General features: G+C 40.9%; 1 protein-coding gene across 1 annotated transcript in view; it reads left to right on the forward strand.

Annotated features, from left to right (window-relative positions):
• The window catches only part of ATP8A2 (ATPase phospholipid transporting 8A2), a 301460-nt gene that overhangs the window by 98615 nt on the left and 190217 nt on the right, over positions 1 to 12628 (forward strand). The window contains exon 24 of the mRNA XM_065654983.1: positions 3627 to 3799. Within this exon, the coding sequence (XP_065511055.1) occupies positions 3627 to 3799 (173 nt within the window). The remainder of the gene's footprint in view (positions 1 to 3626; positions 3800 to 12628) is intronic.

Raw genomic sequence — 12628 nt, forward strand, 5'->3', positions numbered from 1 at the left:
TGACTACTGTACCAATAACTGGGGCGACAGAAAATAAATTGCAAAGCACCCACTCCCACCTTTTTTTTCCCCCTTTGTGTGAAAGTGGCCTGATTCTCCTCCTACCTGTTTGGCCCAGGAAAGCTCAGTCATTCTGGCTACTTGATCCTCCAGTCAGTAATGCTGTCTTGACTGCTGTCATGTCCTCAACTTCTTCACCACCTCAAATTCCTTTAATTGCCAGTGTTTCTTGGGGTTTACTCCTTGCCTACATGCTGTTCTGCATCCTGGTTTACTGTAAAGGAGAGGTGACCCTCTCCCCTTGCTAACTTTTGGATCTACTTCCCACAGTTCTGATGGTAACTGGGTATTGAGGCCTCTCCTGTAACAGACCCTGCACCAGGTTCAGGAGGTCCCTGAGCCACCAATGCTGGAAGCCCTGAGACTCTTCCAGGAGTGCTGGTATATGCTTGCTGTATTCTTGCGTTCAGTTCCTGGCTGATTGCTTTTGGCCACTGTTGTGGTCTGGTTTGATTGAGTGTGGCTATTTTTTGTCTTTTATTTTACTGGCTTTATTTGTGTAAAACTAATCTACTCGAACTTCAGAACTTTGCACAGCAGATGTCTGGAAGTGCTGCCATGTTTAGCAGTTTTGTGATACGTTTCAGACTTTTAACATATTTATTGAGTTTGTATGAGAAATATGATTCAAGGCAAGCAAAAATATGTAGCCTGTAACCACCACAGTACACTCAATCTTGCTGCTTGATGTATTGCGGTGGCTGTCTTGACACAAGTCAGATCAAGTTCACTCGGTATTATGCATGGAATTATATAGTTATTTAATTTGGGAAGCTAGTGTATTTTTTTGAAACAAAGTGATTCTTATTTGAGCCGGAAATAAAAAGATAAAGGACAAAACCCTTTACCACGACCCTATGAACATTGGCATTTAAAGATCATTGATGTAATCCTGTAGTAGAAATCTTTGGAAAACAAACAAACAAAGCAACAACAAACCAACCAAAATCCTAAATGAACAGAAAGGGAATGGTTTTGTTGCTGGTTATTTCAGGAGAACACTACTGGAATGATTGAAGTCCAAAGTATTTGGGATAGTCCTGCTGTTACTGTGGTGGAAATGAAGTTTGCACTGGTTGCCATTGCTGATGGCTGTGGTCAGGATACCTCTAGCCAGGGTGAATACTACTTTTACAATCTCGTTAAAACTTTGCCACTGAAATGGCAGCAGGGGGTAAGTGAGAGGAGCAGAGGACAGTGTTGGCTGTGCACAATCCAGCCCTCCTGAGGCCTGCAGTGCGAGGTGCGTCACAAACTGCGGCTGTGGGGAGGCTGGGAAGCACCAGCAGGCCGTGTAAATCTGAGCAGCCATAATTTTATTGGTGTTTGGTCTCTGGCAAGCATGAGAACTTGGGTTAGGGTGGTGTTACTGGAATGTGGTAATAAGAAAAAGAGGATGTGGGGAGTGTGAGAGGCCCGCTGCCATGAGCCAGAAGCACTGCCTGTGGTTCTCTGTCCTGGAGGTGTGGAGTAGCTCTCGCTTTTTGGTAGTCTGACATCCTGAGTTGATCTACCCGAGCTTCTCGAGCATCTAGCCAGCTGTTCAGGGTGTCCATGGCAAGGCACTGGGGGCTGCAGGGCCCTTGGGGAGGAGAGGCCGGGGCTGCCCCATGCCGGACATGGCTGGTTCCACAGGGCACAGCTGGGCCCCTCAGCCATGGCGGCGGCACCTCTGCGAAGGCGTATTTAAGACAAAGCGCTGCACGGATGGTGAGGAGTGAGGGAGAAAAAAGTGAAACAGCCCTGCAAGCATCCGGGTCAAAGGAGTTTCGCATCACTTTAGTAAGAGGAAAAGCAAAAACATATCAGTATAACATTTCTGTTCCTTAGAGTACACAGAAACAGTTTGTGAAAGCTTAGATAAAGAAATTAAGCTGTGGTACTAGGAAGGCATTTGTTTTTTCTCTTCCCTTTGTGGATAGATGCTGGAATAAATCACTGAAGGAAGCATTTTAGGAATGTAAACGTATTTCTCACTATGTTAATAGTGTGATATGGAACTGGAGCTTTGTGGCTCAGATGTCTTTGACATGAAAGGGATACAACTTCTTATGTCATTTTCATAAGGGAGTTCACAAATGCAGGTCTCTTTATATCTTTGGTTTTCTCAACAATGTGCAAAACCTCAACTCTTGTCGTACTTGAATATAGAGAGAAATCCAGATTCCACATCGATGCTGGCCTTTATTGAGGTCATCTGCTCCTCAAGACCAGCAGGTGTGTAGTCCAGAGTAACTAGCTTTTTTTGTTTGGTTGTTTTTGTTGTTTGTGTGGGTTTGGTGTGTGTTGTTTTTGGGTTGTTGGATTTTGTTTTGTGGGGTTTTTTGTTGTTTTTGGGGTTTTTTGTTGTTGTTGTGTTTGGTTTTTTAACATCAGTCTGTTAAACTACAGGGGCAAATAGGAAATGTAGCACTTGGCAACAGTTTGTGGCTTTGCAATTCTCTGGAGAAATCTGTATCTATAAAAAGGTTAATAGGTTGCAATAAGGCATAAATGTCACATTTTCATTTCTGACAGTTATAACTCTGTTCTAGTGGGTTTTTTTCTGCTATATAAAGAAAAATATATATTTTGCTTAGACCAACACAGAAAGATCACAGAACAAGTATCTTTAAATATCAAGTAGCAGAAGCATGTGTAACACTTGGTTTAGTACAGTTATTCAAAGCTGCCCAGTTAAGATGAGGAGTGCATCTGCTCTTTTTTTTGGCTAGTTTAAGAGTGGAGAGAACAATGGGCTGTAAACTGGTTTATGTTATGGCAACCCCTCACCCAATTAATTTTGTGTATGCCACTGACGCTACTTTTTGAACAAAGGGGAAAAACTGAAAAATTATATAATCTAGCAGTTAACGATCATTTGTTACCTAAAAGCAATGTTTGACTGATACTGAAGTCTTTGCTTTTCGTGTTCTGACATTCTTTGTCCTGTGTGTCAAGACCTTCTCTGTCAAAAAGTACACATACACTTCAGATCATGAGCAACTTCTTGAACTATTTAGCAGTGATTAACTCAGCTGGAACTGATGGTTAAACTAACCTGCATGGGAATGGAATAGACTGCTTTAAGCATGAATTTCAATGTAGCAGGATGGTTGAAATATTTGTGTTGACAGCAAAACATGAACACTTCATTTACTTTTTTTCTTGGCAGCAGCTGTCAGTGAAGGTGTTTTTGGGGTAGGATATACTGTCTGAATAAATAGCAATACTTTGAATGGTGTCAAAAGCCATGAAAGGCATTAGATTCTACCTGCCCTACAGTCAAAGAGGATGTATCACAAGTACTGGGAGCACATGCATCATGCAGGGTGTGTAGTGGAGATGGCGGAGTCTGCACTGAAGAAATGCATGTGTTCCTAGGCAAGCAGATGCAGCTTTTGCTGATCCGTGACCACATTTAATATATCTGCACAAGGTCTTGTTAAAAGATGAGTTTGCATCACTGCCAGTTTAGGTGCACGTATACTGTGCTCCATTGCAGAGTCCAGAGATACCTTGCTGCAGTTCGGACGCACTTTTCTCACATTAAGAAGAAACATGGTTTATTTCTGTTTATTTTTCAGGCAACAAGAGCCTCTCTGACTCAACATTGTACCAGTTTGGGGGAGTCACTGGGCAAGGAAAATGATATTGCTCTGATTATTGATGGCCACACACTGAAGTATGCCCTTTCATTTGAAGTCAGGCAGAGCTTCCTGGACCTGGCACTCTCCTGTAAAGCAGTCATTTGTTGCAGGTAAGAAACTCTGGGACTTTTTCTGGTAACAAAATGGGCACAAAGCTTGTGAAACTTTAGCTAGTATGTTAGCTTTCCTTTCATGCTTATAGTGCTTATAGGAAATATAGTAGTAGGGGAAATAGTGATATTCAAGAGGAAGCAAGCTGCAGTGGTGAGCCACTTGATAATATGATAGTTCTCACAGCAGAGAAATCAATTATGAAGTGAGAGTGTGCTGGGGGGAGTAAAGGAGGGCTGTAGAGAGGTATTTCTCTTATACCACAGATAGATCTGTGGAAGTGTTCATAAGGCTGGCTGATAGGCCAACAGAGTTTAACATTTCAGTTCTTCCTGTCTGACAGGATGCTCTACAGTGCAGCAGTAGAGCTTGTACACCTGTAAGGTGAGCATTCAATCAGCTGCATGTTCCCTCCTGCTGGTAGAGCTCTGCTAGCTCTTGGAAGCAGTTGTATAAGTATGCTGGAAAGCAACTTGGGGTAGTTTCTTTCCTGCTCCTACAGAGGAGGAAGCAAATCCTTCACTAAAATTGTAATCTAATAATGCAGTTCCCTCTGCAACAGTCAATCCCAAAGGAGTCAAATCTCTTTTATAAAACAATAAAAGATCATGAGAAAACATTATACCTGATTGCCTCATTATAGTAGACACTGAGAAGGAGTAGTGTGGATGCGATCATTTGTAAGCAGTAGGAATTTGCTAGCAAGTAGTTTGTGACTGTTCATTTCAGCTCTAGAGAAGGTCTCTGGATGAATTTGTCTTTTTTTTTAATTATGTATGCTATGCAAGAATGTGTGTAACAATGCAATTTGCCCAATTTTGATTGTTAGACTACCGCTTGCTTTATTAGGTCACAGCAACATTTGATGCTGTTTGTGGATTTATCCATACGCAGATGTGATCCTATGTCATGATTACTTCAGAAGGAAATAAGAGCCCAAAGAAAACAAAAACCCAAAGCTGGCCTGCTCTACTTTCTGCATAGCAGGAAGGCTGCGTCATTTTAAACTTCAAAAGATTATGCAGCTTAGAGGACTGTGTGTGTCCATGTATGTGTGTCTGTGTTCGTTGCTGGTATTTGGGGACAACTGTGACCTAGAAGCAATTGTTGGTTTAGGTGGACAAGTAGTTTTACTTTCATCCTAGAATCAGGATGTACTTTGTGGGGAATGACTACACGGAGACCTTGTACTACTGTTTTGCAGTCTTGTCTTGTCTTTATATATGTATGTGCTGCCCTCAACAAGTTCACAGACAATACAAAACTGGGGGGAGTGGCTGATAGACCGGATGGTTGTGCTGCCATTCTGTGAGGGACCTTGACAAGCTGAAGAACTGAGCAGAGAGAAATCTGATGAAGCTCAAGAAGGGGAGATGCAAAGTCCTGTACCAGGGGAGCGGTAGCCCTGTGCCCCAGGAGATGCTGGGGGTTGCCAGGCTGGAAAGCAGCAGTCCGGTGCAGGGCCACAGAGATGATTCAGGGACTACAGCATCTTTTGTAGGAGGAGAGCTGGGACTCTTCAGCCTGGAGAAGCCTCAGAGGGTTTCTTCTCAATTTGTATAAATGTATAATAGGTACCAATGAAGATGCGAGAGCCAGTCTTTTCCCTGCAGTGCTCAGTGACAGGACAAGATGCAACAGACAAATTAAAACACATGAATGTCTGTCTGAACACAAAAAACCCACACTATTTTACTGTGAGGGTGTTCCAATACTAGAATGGGTTTCCCAGAGAGGTGGTGGAGTCTCTGTCCTTAGAGACATGGAAAACCCAGCTGGACAAGTTGCTCTAGTTGACCCTGCTTTAGCCAAGGGTACTGGACTAGATGACTTCCAACAGTGTCTTCCAACCTGGGTGATTCTGGGATTCTGTGGCTGGGGAAAAGTGTCTTTTTCCATCCTCACCTCTCCTCACCCCCCCATCCTGCCAGTGCTCTTCTTCCTTGTCTCAAATTCTGTTCGAAATGGCTTCCAACTGCAATGACTTACCTAAATTGGCTCTTTGATAGCAATTTTTTTTTCTACTGCTGACTGATATTTTTTCATATTTTTTGGGGGGGAAGGCATGTGGAGGGAGAGGTTATAAGGTATTAGAGGAGGGGTCTCACTTGTGCAGCTGTTTTATGGGAGTGAACAAGTGTTTTGCAAGAGGGAGCTCACACAGCTGCAGCAATCTTCTCTTGAATACAACAGGCCCAGATGTAGGACTAGTAAGAAGGTCAGTGTTTTCCTCTTTGTGCAAAGTTACCTGGGTTTAGAGGGCACCAAGTGCCCAGGAAGGGAACTGAGATTGTTACAGGTTTATGCTGTTGTATATGTGGGGAGGTTAACAAACACGGAACAAAGAGAAAGCTCTTTCATACTCTGTCACAATGCTTTGGTTGAGATCCTTCCAAAGCAGTTTGTTAGTTCATTTCTCAGAAGATTTGACTGTCTAGGTCAAAGACATATGTAGCTGAAACAAATCACAAATTGCAGATTATTAAAATTTTACTACATTAATATCTGTAATTAACTGAAGATAATGAAAGGTCTTGTTTTTCAGAGACATGTGACACTGGACACTTCCTCTCCTGTTATTTCAGGACTGAGCCAACAGCAGTTTTAATTATTAGTGAATTAGCAAATTGAGGAACAATGCTGGAAAAAATACTGGAAAGCATAAATCACAGGGGGAAAGATGATGTAATTTCATAGGCTTAAAAAGGGGAATAAAAATAACTGAGTTTTAAATCCCCAGGGAAAAAGAGGAATGCCTTTAATAGCGTTTAAGGCTTTACAGGGACCTTCCATTTACTTGCCAGGTGCTTGATACTGAAGAAAGAAAAACTTTTTTTTTTTACTCTGGGCTGTTTTTAATAGTACTTTGTGTGTCAAATAAGACAGTGCACTTAAACTTCACAGGAAAAAGTTTTAAAATATAATTGGCATAGCAAGAGGAAATTTCATATTAAATGGATTTAGTGTTCAAACAAAAATGTTAACTGGGAGGGGGATCTGGGTCTTTAAACTTAGTGGTATGATGTTTAACCACTCTAGAAGTAGTTATATTGCTATTCTCAACATAGAATAAAATCATGTGACTTAATATTTCATAAATTTTTTGCAACATTTTCATCTTCTCTGGGGAGTTTCAGCTGCATTGGCCTTTCAAAGTGGTGTGTGTGTTGTTTTTTTTTTCCTAAATATACTTAAGATCTACTGTATATTCATTTGCTGGGCTTTAGGCATAAACTGTAGCTGAACTTGATTCTCAGGGGTAATCTTTTAAAATGAAACTGTAGTAAACTTGGCCCTACTTTACACTAAGAGGGAGAGATGGTATCTTCTGGTGGGGTTAAGTCTTCCACTCTTACGGTGTCTCTTAACAGGCCCCTGGCACAGTGGGTGAAAATATACCCCTTGAGAGCCTTGGTGAAGCTTGCAAAATTAAACCTAACAATTCTTTAAGGAAAAGCCTTGTTCGTTAAAAGTTTTTCCAGAGACTGACAGATGTTATCTTTCCTGACACTGATTGGGATGTCAGTATGAAACCAGCTCAGAGCAAGCAAAACTTACTCTTCAGTGGAAGTGAATGTTGCTTGGACGGCAGTTGAACTCATGGCTTCACTTATGAGATCTGAGCTGTTGATCGTCTGTCTCTGGTTTTCAAATGTTCCTTTAAAGGACCTGTTTTTATTCACTTTTGTAAGAGCAGCAAAATGTTAAGGCTTAGGTAGAAGTGAGGGTGGTTTTTTTTAAATAACAAAATGGAGTTTTGTCATTAATCTAGTGGTTATACCTCTTAGAAAGCTAGTTTGCACAGCAGATCGCTGTTTGGGCAGAGAAGTACATTAACTTGAGTGTTATGGCAGCATATTTAATTCTCTACTGAAGAGCCTGCCTTGAATTGAATTATCTGTAACTGAAATATATGGTGTTTCAGAAATATTTTTATGACTTTGTATGCTTTGGGAATGATTTCTTTTTTGTCGAATGGAACTTTCCTGCAGGTGACAGTGACTCTGCCTTTGTATGGGTTTAATGCCGTATTCACAGCAGTTGCGTCAGGAAGAAGCAATTCATTGGCGTTTTATAGATTAAATGGTTCCAGGCAGTTTATGAGTACTTCAGTACTAACAAATAATTGTTGGCCAGCAGAAGTAGCCCTTCCTTTAATTTCTCTCACAGATGTAAGCACGATGAAGCAACCATCCCCAGTGACATGTGTGGTGTGAGGCTGGGACCACATCCTTGCTGGGCTGCCCCTGCGTGATTTTTGCTCTTTTGCTTACATTACTGGCCATTTCTGTGATACTGATTGAGGTGATGGTGCTGGAGTGTTGTTTGAGCAGATTATTCTTTTCCACACGTGTCTACAGAACAAGAATGTTAAACTAAGGGTTTTTTTCTGTATAGATGCTGCAGTCCCTTGCAACTGGGTGAACAAATGAGTTAGTGCCCTTAGAGAGAGGGTTTGGGATTTTGTAGCAGCAGAAACAACCCCCGATCTGAATTTTCAGAGCTACTATTCAGAACTTCTGTGTTCCTAAATGAAGAAGGTGACATAGAGTGCGTGGTAATCACTCACCTCAGACATCTACTATGTAGAATTTGGAGCAGAGGCCAGCCAAAGTTTTATTCAGTTATTTCATAGCAAGTTGTGAAAAGTTGCTGGTACGGAGAAATTCTGTTGCTTTCTCCTGTCCTTCTAAAAGGACTGTGACGCTTCACTGGATCTGGTGACATACGTACCTTTTAAAGGTAATGAAGTTGCTTTGACCAGTTTTGCTTGCTTCTTTTCATGGAATCATAGAATATTTTGGATTGGAAGGAACCTTCACAGGTAATCTAGTCCAACCCCCTGCAATGAGCAGGGACATCTTCAACTAGATCAGGTCGCTCAGAGCCCTGTCCAGCCTGGCCTTGAATGTTTCCAGGGCTGGGGCATCTACCACCTCTCTGGGCAACTTGTGCCAGTGTTATATCACTCTCACTGTTAAAAAAAAAAAAAAAAATTCTTCTTCGTGTCTAGCCTGAATCTCTTCTCCTTTAGTTTAAAACCCTTACCACTTGACCTATCACAACAGACCCTGCTAACAAGTCTGTCTCCATCTTTCTTCTAGGCCCCTTGTAAGCACTGAGAGGCTGCAGTAAGGTCTCTTGGAGCCTTTTCTTCTCCAGGCTGAACAACCCCAACTCTCTCAGCCTGTCCCCACAGCAGAGCTGTTCCAGCCCTCTGATCATTTTTGTGGCCTCCTTTGGACCCTCTCTAACAGGTCCATGTCTTTCCTGTACTGAGAACTGCCTCCAATTTTGATGTCAACGACTAGCTTACTTGCACTGGTGACCATCGGGTCCAGTATTGCATGCCCCCTGGTAGGGCTGTCTATTACCTAGCTTAGGAAGTTATCTTCGATGCATTCCAGGAGTCTCCTGAATTGCTTACAGCAATTTTCCTAGACTTATTGGATAAACCCATCTCTATTAGAACTACACCTCCCCTTCCTGATGCGTGTTTTCCAGTGCAGTATTGACCTTCTGCTGCTGCTCATGTTGTGCTGGTGGAAATCCATATAGCCGTGGGGAATTCAGTGAAGCTGTCGTTATTTCATCAGCCTACAGCCTGCTCTATTGGTAAAAGATACTGCAATGTCTGTTTTGAGCAATGTATTTCTCCTGAGGTTTTATGTTGTTGTAGGGTTTTTGCTTCTGACAAAGCTCAGGCAATAGGAACACCAAGAAAAATGTCTCAATTGCTGTGCAATCTGTCAGCCTTTCTGCCCTGCTTATATCAGACATGCTGTTCCACAGAGAACTATGAAGTGGCACACCATGAACAGAAATGGAGGAAATCCAGCAACAGCCATTTCTGTGGACTAGCTGCTGTTTCCACAGGGGTACTTGCCTTTTCCTGACTACTACATCAGCATGATTTTGCTGGTTTGTAGGTATAAAAGGTGTGCAGAAAACTGAGGAAAGAAGTCAACAAGGTCAGAAAATGTGTGTTCTTTAAACAACTCTCCAATAACAACAAACCCCCCTGACTGTTTTCCCACTTGTATTGCAGTTTCACATAGAACATGGAGTGGGTGGGGTGAGGACATGAGTCCACAAACATCGCTGAGAACAGACACTAAATGTTCTGGGATGAACATACTTTTGACTAGAGTGCATCTGCTCACATGTTGAAAGGGAAGGGATTTAATGAATTAAAAGCAGATGGTGGGACAAGGTAAGGAAAAAAGCAGCCTGTGGAGAGTACCTGGTGCCAATTGTTAGTGTCACTTCGTCAGTTAAGTAATGGGAAGAGAGATGAGGAGATGAAAAAACTCATCTTGGCACTCCGAGTTGTAAGGCCATAGCTTGAATGCTTCTGGTCTTCCATCATCATTTAGAGGAGATGTCAATAATATAGCTTACAAAACGAACATCTGGAATATTTCATAAATATTTATGCCTGTAAGTCTCATATTGTTGCTGGTATAAGTATTTGACAAAGTGATTATTCTGTGCTGTAGTTCAGAATGTATTTATTTATTAAATCAAAAGTGCATCTTGTTGGCTTTCATTAGAAAAGATCCCCATTATTGTGACAGAAAACTACAACAGTGTTCTGATTAAAATTATGCAAACCAATTCTAATGTTAATTGGTCCCAAAGAAAATTATGGATGTGCTACATCTTCCTGTATATACATCTTATGTTTTCCCTCATCTGTCACCTACTAAATTATCAATGCTCATTCTCTTCTATTTCGGACGACTCATGACAGCAGTAGTTATCTCCTGACTTTGAAAACCATGAGGGACGAACCATTCTGGCAGTTTCAATGTTTGCAGATAACTGAAGTGGGAGGAAGGTTTGGGGTTGCAGCATGATGGTGGTGCGCTCTGCACTCTTGAATAGAGAATACTCACAGATTATTAGAAGCTATTGCCTAAACTGTCCAGTGTGCATGTAGGTATGCGTAAAGCAATTTTATGACACTTTTGTATGAGTACTTTTAAGAAAAGCTTATTGACTGCTTTGCAAGAGCGAAGTAAACTTGCAAAATGCTACTACTTCTGTGTTGGAAAGCTAATATGGGCAAACTTCAGGAGAAGGCAGGTCCTACAAATTTTGGTAATTATCTTGTCTGTTGAGTGACAATGACTTTCTGCTTAATGTTTGGGCTTCTGTTTGTTCTTGTTAATCACTGTCCTGAGCTATGACAATTCCCAAGCCTCACTCTCATCATTTACATCATTCAAACACATAGCTAGTGTTTAAAGGGGGAAAAAAATATTGTTAATTCCAGTGACTTGTCTGCTCAACTGAGAATCCAGAAAGCAAAGACTTGACTCTGGTCCGAAGTGCATTAATGTTTCTCAAAAAAGATTGCTGTGTCCGTTAGATGCATAAACCAGTCTAAACATCCTGGACGCAGGGTGTTTCCCTTATGAGGAAATACATGCTTATCAAGTCAGAAACATCTCTGAATTATTTATTAACTTTCCTAGGTTTCTTTTGTTTACACTAAAAAAGTACTTAAAGATATTGTTTTGATTGGATATTATTTGGTTTTTAAATGACACAGGTGAAGTGTGTTTCACTCTTTCCCTTAGGTAACTATTCAATTGCCTGACAGGCTGAACTTAAAATTATTCCTACTATATGGCCGAAAATTTGTCTTCCTTAAATTCATCCCATTATTGTGACCATGACTATACTTAGAGTTATTTTCCTTGTTGTGTATTTGGAATGAGGAAATAATTCAGACAGCATAACCTCTAAGTTGAACCACTATTCCAGTTTCCATTGCCATTCACAATTTGGCAAAGTGCTTGCCTTTTTGAAGGTACTGATGAAAAATAGTTAACTGAGTAAGTTTCTATTGTGTTTTTGGAACTTTTATGCTTTGGTTCAGATTTGGTACCTGTTTCAGTGCTGGGCTTGTTTTCATACTGGAAGACTAATTGACTGAGTTCTTGTGCCTGTGACTGTGATTATGAGTGAAATATTTGTTCCTGAAATATTCTACTACATTCACCTGAACTTCATATTTCTGTAACCATTCTTCTTAGCAAATTCACTTACCAGCATGTATTTGGAAGAAGTTGTAGGAAAGACATGACTAGAACTAAAAGCATGTGACTTTTAATTTTTTTTTCCTTTGGAAAAAAAAATTTGTAGGAAAAAATGTTATGTCCTGATAAAAACCAAGTGTCTACTCCAAGAATTGTTTAACCTAGCTATTGTTTTTAAAGTTCATTTGTTGCATTTTTTGCATTGTGAGTCCTGTAGTTAGGTGACCAAATCTTGGTATTTCATTTGATGTATCTTATAAAATGCTAGTGAAATTCGTCTTGAGCAATGGTGTGATAACTCTTGCAGACAGTTCCAAATCGGTATCAGTTTCTTCACCACACTACAGGACCTTGTCCAAATTGCTACCACTCTTTTCAGCTTCTGAGCAGGAGCAGCCAGCGATGCTGTTCTTAGTGCTACACTTCCCAATTGAAAAATAAACATTCCAAAGACACTGCACATGAGAAAACACTATGCTGCTGGAACTTATGCTATTTTAGAAGAAAGATAAAACTGTGGTTTGGAATACCTTCTGTTCCATGAGAAATTCATAGGACTGGTATATTTTTCTTTCCACAAGTGTTAGTGTGTTAAGTCCTATATTCTGGCCAAGTTCCAACTTGAACAATTACTTTGTTCTCACTAAAATTCCTCCTGCCTTCTCTATTGAATACAATATTCTTCACTTCCTATTGAAAGCTGTTGTGAAGGTGTCAGTGTGAAAGCTAAAGCTTTGCCAGGTTTTAAGCCAGAGCTCCTATAGCAACATCCTGCTGGTG

Source organism: Caloenas nicobarica, chromosome 1 (assembly GCF_036013445.1).
Source record: "Caloenas nicobarica isolate bCalNic1 chromosome 1, bCalNic1.hap1, whole genome shotgun sequence".
NCBI classification, from domain to species: Eukaryota; Metazoa; Chordata; class Aves; order Columbiformes; family Columbidae; genus Caloenas; species Caloenas nicobarica.